Genomic DNA, 23,620 nt, shown 5'->3' with positions numbered 1-23,620 from the left:
TCATCCATCGCTTTGGTGCATGAACTTTTTCTGACGTCGAATGAACATTAAAGCTTAATTTAAATTAAATCGCAGATATTTTATACGAGTAGAGAAAATATTATCTGAAATTTAAATACTATTGTATGAATTTTCGATCACAGAGCCTTAGGCGAAATAATTTAACATAGTTGATGGCTAAATGAATTTAAAACTTGTAATAATTTGAAGACGTGCGAAAAGTAAAAGTTTAAATATAAAATTAAGTTTAAGTTTACTTTCATAAGCAATGGTCTTTGGGGATAAGCAATTTGGGTTTGTATTGATAATTGCATAGCATCAACATTTGGATAATACGTTCAGTGAAATTAACCAACTTAGAATTATTGAATACTACCCATGTGATATTTAAATGTATTTGACTATGCTTTTTAAAATGGGAGTAAGACTTCTTTAGTGAAATAAACCAACCAACATATTATATTCCTGTTGAAAGCTAGGTATTTTTTTTAGTTATGTAAAAATGTTCGATATTTGAAATAAAAACTTCAAAGTTAAGGATATTTTTTTGTGAATAAAATATCTGAATTACTTTATTTGTATACGGAACTTAATAAATTAAAATTAAATCCGTCTAGTTTTTAATATGATTTTCTAACTTGAAAAATATCGGTGCAAAAATAAAAAATAAAATGATGCCATTGCAATAAGTTACACGTAATATTCCATTAGAATAAGAAATGTTCCTGACAATGTTGATGGAATCTGAATGATTGTTGAAGAAATTGTTGGACATATTCAACAAAAGCGTAATCAGTGCAGATGAAACCCTATTTTAAAATATCGTAAAATTGAAAGTAAAAATAATTAAAACGTAAAAATATCGACCGACGTAGCTTTTATACTGTACAAGAACAATAAAAAATCTAAAACGGGGCAAAAAAAAAAATAGAAGAAAAAAATGAAATAGATATCAATATTATTTAATACAAGTAGATAATATTAAATAATGATAAAATGAAGGAGGTCTTTCAGTATATTATTATCGTATGAAATGAAACAAACAATAAGCTGAGTTTGTCAGACAAGAATAATAGAAAATCAGAATACTGGCAAAGTAATTATTATTGTCTAGTCATAAATAGCTTATATTTTTTAGTATTATAAACATCACGGAACGGATTCATCTCAATATATAGTACGGTTACACACTCGAGTATTGATAATATTATAATATGTCTGTGAAGACTACTTGCTGGCATTGTAAACAAATAAAATAACTGAATACATCATGATATTAAGGGGTCACAGTTAGAATTGAATTATGCTGATAAAATGACAAAATCAAGAAAAAAGGATTTTTACTGGTGTAATAACCAAAAATAGTGATATAGAATATTTCAGGTAATATAATATATAACTAAAAAAACCATTCAAAACCATAATAAATATCTGTTATATAATATATAGAATATTGGTTTCCAGTAAAATAAATATTTTAAAATGAAAAAAGAGTCGATAAATTTAGTTGGTGTAAGGCGTAGGTGCGCATTTGTAATTATTATGATTTGGCAAACTGAATTCGTAAAACTTTTTCGTTTAATTTATTTTGCGAGTTTCTATCGGAAAAGGGCTAAAGCGTAATATGATATTGAAATTGAAAAAAAGTTTTAATTACAGTTTTCAGACGTGATATAAAAGTCAAATAAGAATTAGTTAAAAAATAACGACGTATTATAAACTTCAAAATTAAGACTTACTATTCTGTTGAACATTTTTTTTTTTATTCTAGTGATTGATAAAAATAGGTTTTATAAAATTATGGTAGAAATGTAGTGTATTGGAAATGTCCATGTAGAACATATTTAGATAAAATATTAAAATTTAGAAATCGTTCCAATGACGCTTTGCGTGGCTATAGAATTATTATAGTATTATACTTTAAACGGCGAACGATATCATTCCAAGATAATATTGCATAGGCTATAGCAGTAGTGTTGCAACGGGTTTTAATGGTTATGATATCGGGTCGAAAATCTCTTTTAGCGAAAATCGATTGATACGTTATCAATGTATGAAAATGTAATTTAATATAATTGTGAGATACTGTGGTATCGTGATACCGTTAATCTTGACCTATTATACAGGTGAATATAACTAAGATTGGGGCCTGGAGGTGATGCGGTGGTTGGCTGCAGTCGCTAATGTGTGCTACTGTCGAGTATTGTCCGGCGTCACTAGCTGCCGGATGGACCCGAGTTTTTGGTGATAATTTGTACTAAATCCGGTGTGTATAGATTCAAGTATACGGTTTTTTTATGTTAAAGCGATCAAATTTATTTCGATTGTCCATAATTGACCAATATAATTATTATGGGTCAGTAACATGGCGGCGAAAGTGTAATCGAATATAAAAATATAGATGTACGACCTGGGTGTAGCTAGATTGCCTAACCAGGACGCCGTGTTACAAAATAATTCATATTATTATTATTGAAATGCAAAATCTTGAAACAATATCTTCGCTTGAATTCAAACAATTCGAAAAATTTTCAGGCGTTAGACTAAGTATATATGCACTAAGCACACCCAAGTAGGTTATTTTATAATAAGATTAATATTTTGCTTCTTGGTTTCAGTAGTATTTATTTCATTAGGTACGTCAATTTCAAAAAGAAGTAATGAGAAAGATTTTAGATTAGTGAATTCTCAAATGACTGCACTTGAAATTATAAAACAGCACATAAATAAAACATATTTAGAGTCGATTATATTTATATTTTTTCATAGCTAATTAGGTACATTTTAAGATGAAATAAATATTATAAATAATGTATTAATATTGTTGTATTGTGTTAAATACTATAGTATATAAGTTATATGTTTAGGTAATATTAACTACCTATAGTTTATCAAAACGTCAAAGAAAACTTGCAAGTAAATTAAACGTTTACGAAAAAGATAAACGTTATTAGTTTGTAGGAATATAGCCTATCAGATTGTATACATATATGTATTATATTATATGATATGGTGCGTGAATTGTGTACATGGTGACACAGGATTTGATGAGATTTGATGAAAACCGTTTCACCAGAAAGCTTTGTTTTGAATTAACAATAGGCAATGTTTGTTCGTCAAAATACGACTGCTGTATTAATGGATCGTGATAGTATATTATATTCGAGAACATTCTCAGAGATATAATGAAAACGGATCACAAGGGTAAAATATAATATAATATTATATGTCTAGAAAGTTGGCTGAAAAATAATTGAACGTTACATATTTTATAACCAATAAAAATAATTGAATATTATTATGAATATGTACATTCAATTTATCTTTAATCAACATATGATAGCTATTTATAACACAGTTACGCGGTCGCAACTACAATGCAAATTGAGCGTTACTAAACTTTTTAGACACGTTGTAAAACTTAAGTAATTAATGTATACATCGGTCCTGCAGTAGCACATTTATGAAATTTCCATAATATCAGTAAGATACATAATATTATGTTCTATATATAATGTCTATAATAATATATCATACGTGTTTAATTGTCATCACTTATACTCTCATCAATTATGATATCAGCTTGTATTATTCTTATCTCAGCAATTAAAACGTATGATTTCATATTCCGAAATACACGTCATTATCTGTGTTTGAATATAATTATTAATTATTTGTTTTATTACAATGTTTACCTACTACCTATACATATTTATCACATTCACCGCATATTTACGCCCATGTCGTATACGCGTTAAGTTGTCTACTTTTTTCTGACATATCAAGTTTAAAAAATAGGTTACATACTAAATAAATTATAGGTTTTTGGATAAAAATTATAACTTTCAAAAATAAATCTGAATCTATCAGTTTATGGAAATTATTTGGTGATACATCCGTAAGAAATGGAATACATTTGAAACGAAAGAATACGATTTAGTGGAGATGACGTGTTAGCTATGCTGTATATCATGATGTTATGCTCCTATAAAATATATTTATGTAGATATAATGTACTCGCAAGACACACTTGAGGTGGAAGCAAAATAAAACTTGAATTCTCTGAATACTTCGACAGAAAACTGATTCGAAATAAGAGCATCGGGTGACCATTGTGGTTTTGAGCATCCCCATTTTCGGCTAAACTGTATCATTCGTTTCAGCCGAAACCTACTTACCTACCCTTTTCGGTCAGTACCATATTCTATACAATTTACAATTCTAACAACTAAAACAATTTTTTTTTAAATTTAAATAAAAATAACTGTTCCATCCAAAAATATTCTATGATCATATTATTACATAGTATATCTGTGAAGTGAAAAAATAAAAAGCTTTACAAGATGACGCCTGTGGTTTTGGATGTCTGATCGTAGGACGGATGCTCACGGGATCAATAATTAGGGAAAAAACAATCTTCGAAGTACCTAACCTACACTGATTACTGTATCATATTTCAGTTGTATAACTACCTACAACAATAACGACGTAGGTTCGCAATAATAATAATAATATAAATGAATATAATTACTCTCCGGATCCTCTGCGCCTGGGTTGCTGTGAAACGCTACTGGGCGTTATGATGGAGTCGCGGCGGGTGTTGAGCAGTTTGGCGATGTCAGCCCGGAAGTCGGTCTTGGAGTCCCGGCGGCCGCCCTTGCTGGACGACGACTTGATACCCGAGTCGACGGACGACTCGCGCCGCTTCCGGGACGACGTGATCGTGTTGGACCGACCGAATGGCAGTGTCTTGGCGATGTCGGCCAGCGTCTCACGCCTGGTGATGCCCTTTGGCCGGCCACCCGACTTACCTCCGCTACCGCCGCCTCCGCCTCCGCCTCCACCTCCACCGCCACCCGCTCCACCTCCACCTCCAACGCCACCTCCACCCATGCCAGTGCCGCTCCACTCGCGCAATATGTCGGTGAGCTGGGCGAGCGAGCTGCGCCTCCGGCGCCGGCTGACCGGCGGCGACGTCTCCGCGGTCTCCGTCGGCGGCGACTCGGTGGTGATCTGCGCGGCCGAGTCCCGGCGACCGCCCAACCGCTGTTTGATCGTAGTCTCCTCCATCTGCTCGCGCAGTATGTCGTCCCAACCGTTGCCGCCCTGCCACACCAGTCCCACCTGGTGGCTGAGAATCGGCAGGTTGCACACGAAACATATGGCCGTCATCGTCCTGGATTCACGATAAACAATATTATACGTGTGTGCGAGCACACAACAGTTACGATTATTTATAATAGAATAATGTCGTTTTAAGTGTGGTGTATGAGTGTTGCTCACTGGTCATGTCGGGCGAACATTGTTTGTTTATTCCACGGCACTAGTGCGTAGGTATGATAGTAGGGTTCTATATTTGTAATACGTGATATTCTTAACGAAATGGGTAATGTAATTTCTAAAAAATGTCTAAAAAAAAAACGATTGATTACACCGTTTGTTTTCCACGAATACTGTCTGATGAATTTTTAATAGGTAGAGGTAGTTGGGTACAGTTATTTTCATTTGTTGCACATCATATTTTTTAATATATTTTAATATAATAAGTCATAATAAGCATGAAATGAACAAAAATTATTGTGTCCATTTAAATAATCTTTCGTCAAAAAATTTGAACGCATTCACTTCGAATTCTACGGAAAACACAATTATATGGTCGAAAACTTTAGGACTTTGAAAAAAGTATTACATTCAATCAATAATCCGGGGGTTTTCAACATTTTTAGGCCGCGGGCAACCTATTATAAATTATTAAAAATTTCGTGGGCCAAAATCGTAACAAAAACAAGTATTAAATGATTGAAAATGTATTAAAAAATACATACTATGCATAAAATGTGTTCGTGGGCTTCAAACAAAGACAAGCCAAGCCGTGGGTTGAAAACCCCTGCAATAGTCATTATATTTTAAGTGAACATTTCCCCTCCATATCAATAGTTTTCTACCTATGAGGTTTTTTGTGTAATTTTTTTTTTCAAGTGGTAGAAAATGTGTTTTTGCAGCGTGTACGTTTTGTGATCGGTTTTATTTTTCCGTACGTGATCAGACGGCGACAAGAGTTCTGGTAGAATACTGAGTGATGAAACTACGGATCCAAACGTAAACGCCGAATAAAAGCGCACGGAATAAACAAACAAGTATTTGATTCATGTATAAATATTATATAATGTGTATTGTTATATCACGGTTAAAAAAATTGCATAATTTATGAGAAAATATCGTAATTTTAATTTAGATGTATTCCGTTGACACTGTCGCAGAATTATGTTATAGACCAAACTACAAAAATAAAATTTAGTTTGTGGGCAGTACCTATAAAAAAATGGGTATTGAATAAGAATTTTAAAAATAAATTGCAATTTGAGTTGCAATATAAAATCTGTCTACACTTTAATCGCATATTAAAAGAAATTGCCCATAAATAAATAAAATTACAATAGAAATTATTCATCAAATTACTGATAAATAATATTATTGTAAAAGATTATTGGTATTATAATCATCATACATAATATTAAATTACGATATTTTTTCACACAACATTATAAACCGTAACAATTTATATTTTACTAACATTTAACAATTGAAAGTAATCAACTAATTATCTAAAACAATATCGACTAAGTTAAAAAAGCAACTAATATAACAAGCTAAATCGTTATAACTAGGTAATAATAAATAGCAAGATCAATCATGCACTAAGTCAATTCACTCAATGAAAAATAATGATTTCAAACCTTAAATCAAATAATCTAAATCATTTTCCACAGCTTTTAATTTTGGAAATGTGTGCTATTTTTATCAAAAATTTTAAATTAGTATTACTGTGCTAGTGTCTCTCCTATATTATGAAGTACAATATTGTGTACGAAAAGAACCCTCGTCGAAAATACGAAACTAAATGTACAGACGAACGTTTACTATATTGCAATAATATATACTTATCGAAAACATTGTCAATAACGATTAGTAGTTATTTAGTAGGTATACATGTAAAATGCATGTTATACGTAACAGCAAATGAATAAAAATTCGAGTGACAATCGTATAGTATAGGTATGTATCACATACGAATATGACGGTTAGTAAATTTATCAACGGAACAAAAAAATATGGTTTAATATCGAAAAAACAATCAAATACTAAAACAACAAACAACGTTTACAAGGTGATCCATTTAAATGACTACACTAATAAGTCTATTAGTAAATTTTTGTATTTTAGGATACGATATATATATATATACAGTTAGAAGCACTGTAGATTATGAACTACAGTGGTTGAAAGTAACTAAGTGTACACTACATTCTTATAAAATATACTTCAAAACGTGTATACAAATTTCGTTTACAAAAATACAATAATTTAATTAGATAAGACGTATTGGAGAGTAGCCATTTAAATATGGATTACTCCGTAAAGAAATATAAAATGTATAATTTATATCTTATAATTTATAATTTATAGTAAAGGTATATACATTTTACCGGTGCGATGAAAAATTCAATAAACCACTCTAACGAATAATTTATTTATATCTTGCGATCGTGACCCGTGCATAATAATAATGTTTTAGATTAATGTGTATAATATTATAAATAATATTATAAAAATACATGTGTAGAAAATACGTGAAGAAAATCAATAACATTATCAGTTCGTACGATGCAACAAAGTGGTAAACTGGTAATAATATATTATTATAATAAACATTGTATAGTTATTATATCAGTTAAGACGCATAGTATCAAACTTAGGTACATGCAAACAGGGACGGAAAACTAACCACGCGTGCGTAGACTATACCGTCGGAAAAACTTTCGGAAATTCATAATATGGCCGTAGTGCGGCACGTCAATAATGGTTATCGGAATCCAATTAAACGATTCGGTGAAAACTCGTATAATTGACGGATATCAGTTTCATTTTTTTATTTTATAAAAATTGGCACCAACCGTTGGGCGTGTTAAAATTACGATGACGTTTATCTGTTGCGTATATCGTGGCGTTAAACGGCGCTAAGTGACTTATATTCATTTATTTCTAAAAAACGAACTTCCCAGTTATCGCTGTCTCTCACAATTATTATAAAATTGATTTATCTCTAAAATGGCATGGTATAGTTTTTATGACTTTGTATCGATGGTGTATAAAAATAGCTACATAGCAGGTGTGTGCCAGAATTGTTCGTCGAAATGTACAACATAATTTTATCAGAAGTATATGATGCTAAATAGTATTCAGCCATACGGGATAATGTATTATTGATTAAAGTTTAAGTTACAGTTTTTTTTTTAGTTTAAAATGTGTATACAAAAAAATATACGTTTTGTGCTTTTATGTTATGCATTTTATCTGTAATTTATAATTTATTATCAAAATAATATTTGTAAATAAATCAAACTTTGTAGGTATAAAGAGTTTTTTTACAAAGTGAGCACTGTGCTGTGCGTACACCCCGTGCGCACACATTAAACCAAGGATTATATTAATGAGAGTGAAACGTAAAATGTAAAAAAAAAAGTGATATAGTTCGTTTCAATAGAAAAAACAGCACCCGTGATACATTTGATTAACAACGGTAATCTGTGTTGACATGGTCTTTGAAACAAAACAAACAGTTATTATATATTTTGCGTTTGCGATCCAGTGCAGTCGTGTGTTCAACGTAATACTCAGTCGACGAGGGAACATAATAATAATAATATATCAAACTGAATTTGTAATATTAAGTATATTGTTCGAATTATATTCTCTTAGACATTCTAGCCTCGTCTGAGAGTCGGTTGAGTCATAGAAGGGATGAGTTTATGAAGCTCCCACGACCATGCATATAATATTATTCCTTTTAACATTAATTAATATTTTTATTGCTCGTATAAATTAAATTTGTTTGATATATCGAAGATTTCTCTGTTTTAATTACCTTTTGAAAATTCGAGTACACCTGTGATTTTATTGAACAATATGCTTAAATTAAACAAAAAATAACTATGTTATGATATAGGTTCTAGGACTACGTTTTCACAAATGAGTTTTTAAAATCAAAATAAGTCTTGAAAATATCCCATTGAAAAGGTATACAGATCACAACATTACGAATATAACATACATTTAAACAATTTCTTATTATGGACATTATGATTTTTATAACTTTTAATTAGAAAATAAGAAACATAATATTATATATGACTTTGGTATGGGATTTAATTATGTGCTTTGTAACACTCGGTATTAGTTTTATCTTTTCATACATATTATTATATTTTCATATAATTTATATACAATTTGATAAAAATTATAATATTTATATTGAAATATACTGAAATCAATTAATATTAATATTGCCGTCGATTAGTTCGTCGTACTTCCTTGAAGTAAATGCAAAATTTCAAACTATATATCGAAACTTCAATATGAAAGTGGAATATGTTTTTGTCTCTATAACGTATAAGTTATAATATATGAAGACATTTGTGTTCATATGGATCGTGACCCCGTGACCAAATGGTATAGATTTTGTGACTGAGATCTGAGACAACACATCAAACGTTTATTCCTCGCTGGTCTTGCTGTATTATGCCATTCAGCGTATTAGTATTTGAACTTAGACCGTAATTCATAATATAAAAGCTGATTCACGCCATTTTACAATGAACTTATTCAAATTATGATTATTGTATACTTAAAAACCAAATTTTGAGTTATTTTTCATTTTTATATTGTTTAAATAGTGTCCCTTGGCAATATAAACATCTTTTTTTTTGTAAGTGAGACCCCACCTTTATTTTTTAAACGCTATTAGGCAGATGATTTTTTTAAAAATGTTTTCAATATCTAAATAAAGCAGTTAACGGGTAGTTTTTGATTTATTAAAATGAACTATGGATAATATCCTTTAAAAATGGATTCACAAAAATATAAAATATTATAATCATAATTATATAAATATTTGATATTGGATCTAGTACCTATTAATATTATACTTCGACAATGTTTACAGATATTATAAATGTTGGTACATCAACAATAATTACTATAAGTTTCAAATAATTATAGCCTCTATATAATCCAAATCTATTATCGTGGATCTATAATCATTCTTAGTGTAAAAAGATAAATTACTAAAAATCTATTCATTTGGATTTTAGCGTGGATAATTAAATATTTTGAAAAAAATCATCCTCTTAATAATTTACAGAAAAAGTGTGGTTTTTATTTGAAAAAAAAAGTTTGTATCGCTACAGGAAATCCTTAAATGGTATACAAATCTAAGTATATATTGGAAATCTGGTTATCGTGTATAGGTATTTAAAAAATTAAATATCAGAATTTAAATTAAGTAATTAATAATAGAAAAATGGGTAAGCATGTTTTGAAAATTACTCAACCTTAACAATTTATTTTATTATTCTTATTTTTAACTAATTACGTGTTATCATTATATTTTAGTTTATTGTTTTTAAACTTTCATTCTCTATCATGCTAAGTTTATTTTTAATTAACGTTTTAAATCCTGTAATATACTTAACACCATTGGGAATCTAATGAGCGAGAGAGATAAACAAATTCCAAAAAATTATGTTTGGTTTTTTAAAAGTAGGTATTTATAATGACAAACGTTTATTTATTTTTTCGGATTATTGGTAAATATATGTATGAATCACTTGACAAATATACAATGTCATGTCCTCTTTGTATCAATATCAATAGTTAATTTTTATTACTGTAATTATTGCCACTACGAACGAGCTGTGGATTGAGATGATAATATTAAACGAGTGGATGACGACGTTTAAAATATTGAATGATAAAAAATATATATTACATACGCAACTCGTATGAAATAACCAGAATTAGCATCGTTACACATATAATTTGAATTTTTTTGATAATTAAAAATGTATAGATATAAATATAAATATATATACGTTTTGAGCGTGCACTCGCTCCGACCCTAGCCGTTTTCACATTTTTTTCTATTCGAAATTCTCTCGTTATTTCTCGGCTCGATACAGTTAACAGCAAAACGACTACGTTAGTAGAATACATTATTATTTTCGTTTAGGAACACGTATTATTATAATGAAAGTATTTGCGTGGAAAAAAACAAATTAAACGCTGCCGGAGAGAGGTCGTTGATATATTATCATGTGGCACGCGCAAACAACGTAGTGCAGTTGAACCAATATCTATATATATTATAAGTATATATAAATATTTATATGTACATACAAAGATATTATTATAATTGTATCATTATTAGGAGATGTAATATTATCATATCATGATCAGTTTCCGCCCTTGTTCTTTGTGATAAAAATAATAAATCAATATAAACAGTAAAATTCAAAGCAGTATCGTTCACCGTCTGGAAACGTTAACGTCTAGATGAAAATATAAATAAAATATACAATCAAAATAAAATCAAAATAAAAATGGAGATGTGAATGATGATCGGGACCTGTAATGACGAAGCCTCGGATACGCCATAATTCATTTTCTATTGGCGATTTGTGACTGTGGCAGCGTCCTACTCTACAGATTTATTTCACCATCACAACTGTAACACACACACATCGTGCATTTTGCTAATTTTCAGATTTTTTTTTTTTTGATGCTATGGGTATGATTAAAAACATGGCAAAAGTAGGTAGTAAAAAAAACGTAAACAAATGAAATAAATATCAGCTTTTAATTAATGCGTTGTGACAAATATCCAATTGTACCAATAATGCTACGTTCACACAAATATAATTTACCTATTTGTCATATTATATATAATTTATTGTACCTGGAAATATAATACATTAAATAGTGATAAACACATTATACATTATAGTTTTAATATTATAATGGATTGTACAGTTGTACTTAATACGAATAATAAAACATAGACCTTTATAAGGTTTATGAAATATAACTGCGACGTATGGTGAGTTGCGACAGAAATTGTATGTCGTTGTGTCGAGAAAAATGTTATTGCTCGAACAATTATAACAATAAAATTGTTTGAAGACTTGTTACGTAACTAAGTAGGTATAATTTCTGTGACATATGTTTACGACATTTGATTCATTAAAAATAATCAAATTGATGAATTTAGTATGATGATAGTAATTTTAAATAATATTATTATGTGGGAACAGTGTTCTTTTTTTTACATGACCATTTTCATTTAAAATTTTCATTTTGTATAAAATATAATGAACCAAGAAAATGTTACCTATCAATAATTTAAAGCTTACAAATACATTTACTTCAATATTCGATTACTGTATTTTAGGAATATTAAATTAAAACTGCAAGACTGTAAAAATTACACTGCGATGTATACTATAATATGTAGTAAAAAAATAAGTGGAAATCTACTCTCTCGCATAGTGACCAATCATTACCATAAGTAAATTTTGTTCTGTATGATATGGCATAGGTAGGTCGTTAATAGATATAACTTCTACTAACTAATACGTATTCTCAACTATATTATTATCTCAACCTTTATTCATCAAGATATATTTATGATGTTTCAATGTCAATATGAAATCTCATGTAATTTGAACAGTACTATGATATAATGTCAACGTATGGTCTACGGTAGGTAATGAAAAACACACATTATCTGACCCCTCAAAAAATAACTATAATGAAATGACAATACATCGAAAAAACTGATCGAGTTTGTTGTTCGGTAGTACGAAAACAAATTCGAACGATTGCATTACATTCATTAAACATTTATGTTCAAAGTAAAAGCAAACATATTGTATTTATTACACAAAGGCTTATTATATCAAATACAAAATACCTTTTAAGTGTTTTAGTTCATATCAATTTTAAGTAATGATGTCATTATATTGTTTTCAAGTTTTGTATGAAACGCTTTCGCATAATACTAGATCAATAAGTAATAACATTATTCATTATTATAATAATGTATCTATTTTAGACAATAATATTCTATTAAAATGGTTATTTATTTTTGTTCCACGCCTTATTTACCTCTCTAATACGTCTACCATATTATAAAATCTGATTTCATATTTATTTTTCTGGAATTGACGTAGTAAGTAAATATAATATGACTTGAATCTAGGAACGAGAATATTATAATATAATATTTAGAATTCAAAGGTCATCAGTCTACAGAATAATATAGAATAATAAATAATATTTGATTACCCAGAGACCGGGTGGTCTCAGCTCACCAAAGCACAATAATATAGTGACTGCTCACGAGTTGTGACATTAAATTTCGGAAATGGAATAAAACCTATGTATACCTACCGAGGTTCCGGAAAACCGTTCAAAACGTATTTCTTCGAACTCGGATATGGTAACAGCCAGCGATATCTGCGAGTGACGTGTGGCGGCTACGCCTCAGTGGTAGTCCGATAGATCGCGCCCAACGTTACAACCGTATGCGTTGTAGGTGAATATTGTATTATAACAGCGCGTACCGGATTTCCGGTAGAGCCTGCAGCTTGCTTATCCTGCCGCTTTCCTGTAGGTACTATTTTCGAAATTACCGATGGGGGGGAGGGTGCAAAAATCTGCGGTCCACCAACGCACATACACCACTGACGACCGAGCACGTTTTTCTGACGATTATTATATTATCGTTCACGCTAATGACCCGGGCACCCCATCGGTCGGTCGGGAAGTGCGGGAAATGAGCGACAACAATGGATGTGGCGTATTGTTTTCTGTCCCCCCCTCCCACACACGAAGGGTTAGGTAATGGGCAAACCTTCGTTATTTTTGATATCAGCGTCTTTCTGCACCCCCGCAATTATATAACTATTATTATTATTACCACGCACCGGTGGTTGGCCGGCGGGGGACACCTCGTTTTCATCTCCAAGTCCCGAGAATCTCGTATTATAACGACCTTCCGCGGAATACGCCCATGTCTGGACTGCAAGAAACAGTGTACTATATTATACTATAATATAATTGGATCCTGTTTGACGTATATAAAATAGGTAATAATAGTAATAATAATGATAGGTACCTATAGTACAACGTGTGTAACTAATAATACAACGTCACGTATGATTCACGAGTATAATAATAATATTACGAAGTTATTGATGTTATATAATATTATCATGAATTCGTGGCTGTAGAAGATTAGAAAGACTTCAAATGCTAAAATTGCGCATATCACAATATATTAATAATACTTCGTCTTTCATCGTAGGCACGTCACCGCTATTGTCACCTAATTATACAATTATATTATGACGTGTTAATAATAAGACTATTATAAAATTGCCTTTCACGAAACTGAGTGTACAGAAATTACATGTCACGAGCTGCTACCCAGATCGAACCCTTTTTGGTTTTAATTCGTCGTTTTTACAAGCTCGTCGTCGAACCGTTATTATAATAATAATATGTACGATAAGATTATAATAATTTTAATAAATCTGACACTTTGGAATATTATACTTGGTGGTAATAGAAGCGATGGACAATAGAGGCATTTGTCTTTATTAAATGTACTAATCACACGAGTGCGAGCAGACCTATGATGGGTGAAATCCAACGTCGGTTGTTAGAGAGATCGGTGTTAGGTTACTTCGTTTGCATTTTTTTTATTATGTTATTGAATTATTAAATTATTTTTATTTTATACTATAATATTTTAACACATAAAGTATTATATTATTTTTATTATAATTATTATGAATTATATTTATAAATATTACAGGGGTCAATTTCATATAACCTTTATAGTTGTTATATATTTTTTACTTTTATATGTTATAGGTAAAGATGCTTAATATAAAAATCAATGCATATATGTTATTACAGTTATCACCTTTAAAATTAGCTTACGCTCCTATAGATGAGAGATAAAAATGTACCCTCCTATTTTTTTTTAATGATAGATTACAAGTTTGTATCCTCTCAAAATAAACCATCAATGATGCCAATGAATATAGGTATAGAAACATGGTAGTATATTACTACCCGTGTGGTCATCAGATATTTATAACAGATTCCGAACGTTTAAATATCGTTGAGGTAGTATAACTGTTTGGTTTCGGTGAATTTCCTGGCTATAAGTCGATAAAAATTACCCTGAGTAAAATATAAATCTGATCGTTCTTAATAAACGATGTTGTAGCTAACGGGATACATATTTTTATAAAATTGATTTCGGAATTAATGGCGTTTCGTTGACCGCTTTGGTGAGGTTTTCTTTTTTTTACTTTGAATCGTTTAAATTAAATGCATATTTTTTAATTTCTATCATTATTAGATGATTGATTTAAAAATATACCAGATTCCGATTGTACAACGTTTATGTATATTTATTTTTTTTCTACTTTGAGTATATAATATAATACGGTTAGTGTGCCACGACTGAGTGTGTATACAACTAAAAAAATATTTTCATACAACAACTTTTAAAACACTTTGGCAAAAAATGTTGATATGTATATTGTGTGTAACATAATTTTTTTATCGATAGTAAAACTTTATTTTTATAACATATAAAGGTCTAGGTGTCTTTAAGTGATAAATGTATATTAATGATAACAGTGTATTGTTTTAATAATATTATCATTGTCGTTGACGTTATATTTTATAGTCTGATGAGTTGAATAGTTTTGTTTTAGAAATGTATTTCTTATCTATGCACTTTAACATGAATATCTTTGAAATGTATTCTTACATTGTGTTTTGAATAAAAACTGTTTTTTCTATCATAAACTCGAATTTGAATTAAATACAAACCAGCATTTTTTGTTATTACAAAAACAATTTACTTTTTAATATCAAAACGAATTACGTTTACGTTATTCAAGGGATGTAATAATGTTCAATGATTTAATATAATATAAATATATTTTATACGACGTTTTTTGTAGTATATTTAGTACAGTCACATAATTTATTATTTTTTTTTTTCGTTTGATGTTTACACCGTAAATGAATAAATACAATTTTCTTTGCTTCGCATTTTATAAAAATAATTATTTTGATCATGTTATTAAAATTATTATAATTTTATATAATATTATATATGATAAAAATATATGACCAAGATTATTATAGTATTATTATGATAATATTATAAACTATACAGAAGTACCCATGAATTGCCTATACAATGCCCCGTGTTACACATATACATTAATATTTTAGGTACAGCTATTGCATTTTAATTTAAAATCAATTATATGATTCACGATTACAATCATACATAAACGGATTAGTTTTATTTAAGTCCATAAATGTATCTATATTTGAGGTATTCAATTTTAATTGGACTTCGTTGAACTTCTTAGTTTTTAATATAATAACTATTGCAGTTGTTTACAACGAGTGATAATATTATTATGTATTGAATCTTACAAAATACGCTTGAGCCAAGTCTTTAGATAAGCTGTATCATACATTATTTAATATATTTATACTTTTTATGTTATTTTTAAAATATATGAAACGTAAAATAATTATGTCATGACTCATGAGGATTACAACTCGTCACTGTAAATAAAAATATTCTTTTTCATTTTTATGGACCACAATATTATATTATTATTATGTGACTATATTTTATATGAAATTTTTCTATTCCCAGATGTGATAAATTTCAATATAATAATTAGTAAATCGATACAATTAGTTTGAATACCGATAGAAGCTACTATTTAAAACTGTATTTGATTTATTTAACCTAAATACACATGTTTCACATAAATTGAAATATGTAACAATATTACAAATAAATATAATAATATATAAATTATTATGGCTATACATTTCATATTATATATAATAGAGATAGGGGAGAATTATCACATTATGAATATTGTTATTTTTCAATCAAACTAAGGGAACGTTACCTTCATAAAGTTCAATATTAATTTTTGTTCAATACTGACGAATGCATATTATTATGTTATAGCTTTCAATGGAATTTTTAGAATTCACTATACATATAACAGTGTACTGTAAAGTAAATTTTTTTTTTTGTTTTTATGGTTCTGACTTTATTATTATTATTAAATATATTTTTTTATTTAATGATTAAAATAATAACATTTTTTTGCATAACTGTATTTACTGTTTTTTCTAAATCTAAATACCATCCCCCTGTCAGTACACCTCCCTACCCATGTCCCTTTGGGAAATCGAGGATATATTATGATAATTCAACACCGTGAAAAACGTGCACAATAGGTATATAATATTATCCCACAATGAAATTAGTAGTTTATGTAATATAAATAGCGGTTGTTTTTTTTGGCATAAATAATATAATATATTTTACCCTTATAAAATTGAATTGCATTGTCCGTCGATTGTGATGGGGATGGAAATTGGATATGAATGAGTTTATTGTTTTTTAAGTTTAATATTATCCTTTTCCCTTCGTCCGGTTATGTTGGAATAACGTGCGTAAAGATTGGTTCCATCAACAAAATGTGTCCGTCAGTTTTTGGCGGATAATTTGGATCGTGAGTACGAGAAATCCAGTGGATTGCCGAGGCAGATATTTGTGGGCACAGAATCCGCTTAAGTCGGTCATCCGGCGGCAAGATAACGATCCCGTTAAAACGCCTTTTCGGATCGCGTCAAACAGTTCCCATAGGACGTGGACGTTGACGGACGTGATAAAAAAAATGATTTATATGACCTCTCAAATAAAACGATAAAATATCCTGGGAGATTGGACGTGAGGCTTCGGAGGTGCAGGTGATACAATCGCAATTAGGTCGTATGTATATACAGCGATATCCTTCAGCGCAGGAGACCTTGTTGTCAGCTCTATGTCAACGCGAGACCATCATCAATAACGATCTCATCTGGCCACACGTTCTATATGCTGACAATTTTACGAACTTCTATAGTTCTATGTACGTGTATTTTATTATACACTTTCGATTGGTATTCAATTTATATCCGATATTCACACTCGCCAACACTCCCGTTTATTGCTAGTTTTGCGTTAACCGTATACGATGATAGCTACGGAAAAATCTTGATATTTTCCATTAAAAGAACAATACATCCAAAACGTCATATTATAATATGAATAAAAGAAGTCATTTCAAACTGTGATTTTAATCGAGTTAAGCGGATGTTTAAGTTAAGAATTTTAATATTATTTTGAGAAATAAAAATAATAATTTTACTCGTTCCTTTTTGACACTTAACTTTATTTATACAGGTGAAGTTGCTTCGTCATACTTCTTTTTCAGCCAGATTTAACCTTGTCAGATATGACATTGTTTTATAAATCAAATTAGTTGAACTCGACGCGTATAATTTGGAATTATCAACATTATGTAATGTTATAAATGTTTAGGTAATAATAAGGTTGGTATTTTATGGTCAAAACTAGCCAATCCGATACTGGAAAAAACAATTTTAATTTAAAATCTATATTTATAGGAGGTACCTATAGTCTTTATATCATTAATTATTATTTTATGTCCACAAGTACCATGGGTACCTATTATATGTATAACGTTATTTGTGAAAATTAGATTTGCCACCGCGTGTTACCGTGATTTCCAGAATCGACAGGAAAATGCGTAATAAAATTACCTACAAATATTAAGCAATACTTAATAATTGTATTATATAATGTATTAATAATGGTTATTAATTTTAGACCGATTGTTAATTGTAAAAGCATAGACCTGTATAGTATATACATGAGTATAATAATAATAATATATACGTCACCTAGGAACCGGCATATTGTGTTCTCGCATTGTGTGTGTGTGTTTTCGGGCGAGAAAACGTTGTCGCGTGCGCAACAATCCCTCGCGGGCACATTAATCATTTTCCTGTACTTTCCGAGTGCCCTCCACCATTAAAGAGATTAATGCCGAATTTCTTTGCCCCCCTCCCCCAACACACACACGCGCGCGCGCGTACTCGCGAAGAAGAGGTCTTTCCAAGTTTCACGAACTCGTTATGCACTACACACACACACACACACACACACACACGCGCGCGCGCGTACACACCGCAGGCATATCCCATCGGTTAAGTATAAAGCTCCACGGAACAGGGTGCTGCGGAAGAGGCGCAAACACTTTGTCCTCCTCGCGTGTGCGGTGCCTAATGGATTTTCTAATTTCGCAATCACACGAGACCGGAGCCGGTGAACGCGGGAGGACACCCGTTTCCGAGACGGTGTAGCGACGACACGTCACACGTCCCGTGACAAGTAAATGATCGACGACGGCAGCGGTATTCACGATCGGATCAGACTCGTAAAGTATACACGGTATAATATTATTGTATTATATACGCGTTATAATAATATTATTATTTATAACCAACACATATAATATATTGTATGATTTAATGTACTAACGGTACCTACATCTTGGTTAATATGATACATCGCACGATATTGTGCAACGTGGGTATAAGTATACAGAACTGCAGCGACGACGCAAATCGCGGTCGTGTGTAGTTTTATAAACTTTGTTTTCAGAGCCTAAACGCACATCGTCGTCATCAAACGGCGACCTCATAGACTATAGCACATCGAAATATATCGCAGGTTTTTTCGCAATATCAGACAATATTATAATACCGCAATATTAACAAATATTGAGACCACTGTAAGCAGATTTAGAATTGGAAACATGGAGCTGACAACCACTGTATAATCTATACCTCATCTAAAGAGAAGCTCCCCTCCTCCTCCAATTACCGTCTGTATGCAGTTGCACAGTCGAACATATTATTATTATTATTATTATTCTAAACGAATGCCTCGTCCGTGGATAAGAGATGCGAGAAGCTTATAAGATTTCCAACATATTGTCAGAGTCTCTCAAACGATGCACGTTAATACTATTCATAATAATATACAAACTACCTTCACAAAGTCGTCTAAGATTAGTTTATTCTTAATAGTGAAGGTACAACCATGATAAAGGTATTTACTGTGCATATTATATTGTAAACAACCTTATATTTTAAATAATGCAACAGTATTTCGCTCGCAAAGTAAAATCCAATTAATAATAGTAAATAGTTTATCCATTGTATGTATAGGCAACTACTATAACTCTTGTAGTTTTGTTTAACTATGTATTTTTAACTTTTTACTTACAAAATCCAATTAATTCTATTAGAGGAAAAAAACAACAGACTGTAATATAATGTAATACATAATAATATTACTTATGTGGTGTACACCCTTAATAATATTATGTTCTATATTTATTTAAAAATTGTACGGGCGTAGATTAAAAAACGACAAAAGATTAGAAAACAATTTTAGATTAGGTATACTCGATTTTGTATACTTCCACAGCTATTTCCCATCGACAACTGCGCGTGGTTTGAAACAATGTACCGATTTACCGTTTTGGCGTAGGCTATTTCCCTCGTTTCCAATCCCCTCCAGATCTTGGAAATTACATAATATATATTTTATAATACAACAATAATGTCAATTGTTTATTAATAACCGAGTGTAATGGATTTGCGATCCCTAATGATTAGCGTAGGTCTTCTTATATATATAATCGGTTTTGCCTCATAAAATATGGAACTAAACAAATACTACTGAAGCAATTTTTTTTTAAACAAAATACGATCGATTGAAAAATTAAATTAATAGTTTTATGTATTTTATATCTGTGTACGAATAGATTCGGTGACTGATATGCCGTATCCGCGATACTTTTAAAGTTCATATTGTTTTAGTAATTTTTGAAATCATTAATGTGAATATTTTTGAACCGCGGAGTTTAAATATTTTATTTTATTTTTTTTTTTCGTAACTTTTAGTATTTCAATGTTTTTTTAACCGAATGCCCATTATTATGATAACTGATTAAAATAATATCTATCAAGAACTTTCATCCATGGAATATTTACCTACGGGCTTGTTAAAGTGTTTTAATACATTTATGGAATACCTATACTCATGAACTATGTGTTGCACGTGAGATACATTTTTACGAAGCTCATTTTATCACTTTTATTTTGTTTCATGAGAGTAGTTGTTTATACCAAAGAATATACATTATTGAAAATGTGGATTTAAAAATATCGAATATTGAAAGAGGGTTTATTATTTATAAGCATTTAAATATTCGATAAGAGCAGTTGAGAGACAGGGAAAAATTGTATTTCCTGGCAATGTTTACCGTACTAATCCACACCTCTACACTTTTTAATGCTTTTGAATAATAAACTATTGGTTGGTTGGTATTCGACATTTTTTAGAAATAAAATATTTCGATCCATAATATGAAACTAAAATAATGGGTTTTTGTTTAAAAAAAAAAGTACATAATATAGTATAATATATTATACACATAAAATTTAATAACTCACAGAATTGACAAAAAACGCTATAGTTTATCAAAAACATTTATAACAAAATGTAAATGTATAATTAAAACTCAACAATATAATGATGTACAGAATTCCATTAAAAAAAATCACTCTGTATATAATCTACACCATTTTATAAAATAATATAATATGAAAACGTAAATTAAACATGTGTTTACGAATAAATACTACCGCGTTATTATTATTATTTTTTTTTACTCTATACTACTATATACGTACATGTCATTGATGTTAAATTTGTATTCAAACTTGAGTGTTTTACCCAACTCTAATGTTGTTTTAACATACACATCCAACCAACCTCGTAATTAACTCATGTTCATGAAAACGCCCATATAAATCAATTATAGATGCGAAAGGGCGAGTTTTATTATGAGTTCATATACGAGGGCTTTTAGAGTGATAATTAATTTTGCTGTCGTGGGTCTGTTTTTTATTTTGAGTTGCTGAATTCGACATTGGCCCGTACAAATCGATTTCCTTATATTTTAACAACCGCAATACAATCGATCATACGATACGATAATTTAATAGTGTTTTTTATTCTTATTTTGTAAAACGCGTCTACTTAAATTACACACGAGCGTATGTCTATACACAGGAACTGAAAATGTTCAAATGATCATCAAAGCAATACTCTATTACACTTGTTTGTCATAAAAAAAAAAACAATCGAGCACTCCAGGTAACGCTGTAACACGATCGGTTGAAAACTTCTTAACACACTTGAGCATATTTTTTATTCTCCAGTCAAGTATGAAGTTATGTTAAGGTTGTTTGTTAAATTATTTTACTTTGTATTATGTACCTACTATCAGAGTTATTGAAGCAAGAGTAAATTTTAAAAAGTTTGAAAAGGATCAATAACATTATTACTAGATTTAATGCTTTCCATGCAATCTAATCTAAAGTTAGCTGCCTTTATTTTAAATCAAAATAAACTTTTCTTTACAAACTAAGATGAAGACCTTTTTTTTTTTTAATAAGATTTTATTCTCTCTCGTTAACCCATATAATAAATATGATCAATAACACAATATTTAGATGAAAATTGAATTCCTATAAAAATGTTTTACGAGTAAAAATTTCTGAAAATTGTATTTAAATTATCTAGGTAGGTAGGTAGATACCTATCTACTTAAAAATAAAAATATAAAACATTGATTTTAGCTATATCAGCTGATGAAAAGTTATACCTATTATACATATATTTATATAAATTGTTTACTCTATAGAATATTGTTATACAGAAATATATAAGTAATTTAATATTAATTGCATTTTATGAAAATAATGTTATATGCCCTCTTTTTTATTATAAATACAACGAAAAAATACCAAAGTACAAAATGTAACAAGAAGCTCTAAAGTATTATAAATTATAAAATATACTACCCTTTATTTTTTTTTCTAGAAAGAAAGAGAATTCACAATCTGTATAGTGTATACAGTTAATACAATAAGCAATTCATATAAAAAAAAAGGTCAAATACATTATTTAATTAAAAAAATAATTTTTTTTTAAGTGTTAATTATTTTTATACACAATTAATATTTAACAAATGTTATTATTTTCTCTCAGCTATATTAAAAACTATTGGAGAAATCTCATTTAATAAAATATGTCATTACCTCACTTAACTGCTGCAGTAGGTGGGTTATTGATTAAAGTTTTGCAGAGAAAAATTGAACGTGGCAACAGTTTACAGATTTATTCAATTTAAATAATGTTATAGTCATCGTATTAAGTAATAAACTAGGTATGTGATTAATTTGATTAAAACTAACCAAACTTCACCGTGACTACAGAATAAGGGATCAAAATAAATGTGTATATTATAATATATTTTTAACGAATAATTTTCACGTTCGTCAACTTGTTCGCTAAACTTTATTCGATGATTGATTTAGTCGTTTAGCATTTAGCATTCAATTATGTATCTAATTTTTTCAGTGAAATGTTCGAATTTGAAAACTGTTAGAAAGAGTAAAATATACCATATGATTGTCATATCTTAGGATTTCAGTTGTAAAATAACACCGCTTATTGTAACATGGCATGCCTATTTTAATATAGGTACCTATTTCACTATAAACTTCATAACAAATTTTTGTTTCTCAGTAAATATACGCTACCATCGACCGATACAGTAATCAAATATTAATTAGGACATGAACAATTTCCCACATCATCTGTGCTTGTCATTCATCGGGTAAGGAATGAGTTTCTCCCATAGTTATAGTGGAGTGCATTAGTGTG

General features: G+C 29.9%; 1 protein-coding gene across 2 annotated transcripts in view; it reads right to left on the bottom strand.

Moving 5' to 3' along the window:
• LOC100162966 overlaps nucleotides 1–23,620 on the bottom strand; it is a 315,864-nt gene that overhangs the window by 142,206 nt on the left and 150,038 nt on the right. Inside the window, exons 3-4 of one of the 2 annotated variants that reach the window (XM_029487242.1) lie at nucleotides 11,465–11,563; nucleotides 4,532–5,176 (exon numbers count right to left, since the gene is read on the bottom strand). In XM_029487242.1, the coding sequence (XP_029343102.1) occupies nucleotides 4,532–5,176; nucleotides 11,465–11,493 (674 nt within the window). In that variant the 5' untranslated portion in view covers nucleotides 11,494–11,563. The remainder of the gene's footprint in view (nucleotides 1–4,531; nucleotides 5,177–11,464; nucleotides 11,564–23,620) is intronic. The other variant, XM_029487243.1, reaches the window with a different exon arrangement.

This window comes from Acyrthosiphon pisum, chromosome A1 (genome assembly GCF_005508785.2).
Source record: "Acyrthosiphon pisum isolate AL4f chromosome A1, pea_aphid_22Mar2018_4r6ur, whole genome shotgun sequence".
Taxonomy (NCBI): domain Eukaryota; kingdom Metazoa; phylum Arthropoda; class Insecta; order Hemiptera; family Aphididae; genus Acyrthosiphon; species Acyrthosiphon pisum.
The sequence above is the reverse complement of the archived record's forward strand: the minus strand, read 5'-3'. Positions and strand labels throughout refer to the sequence as shown.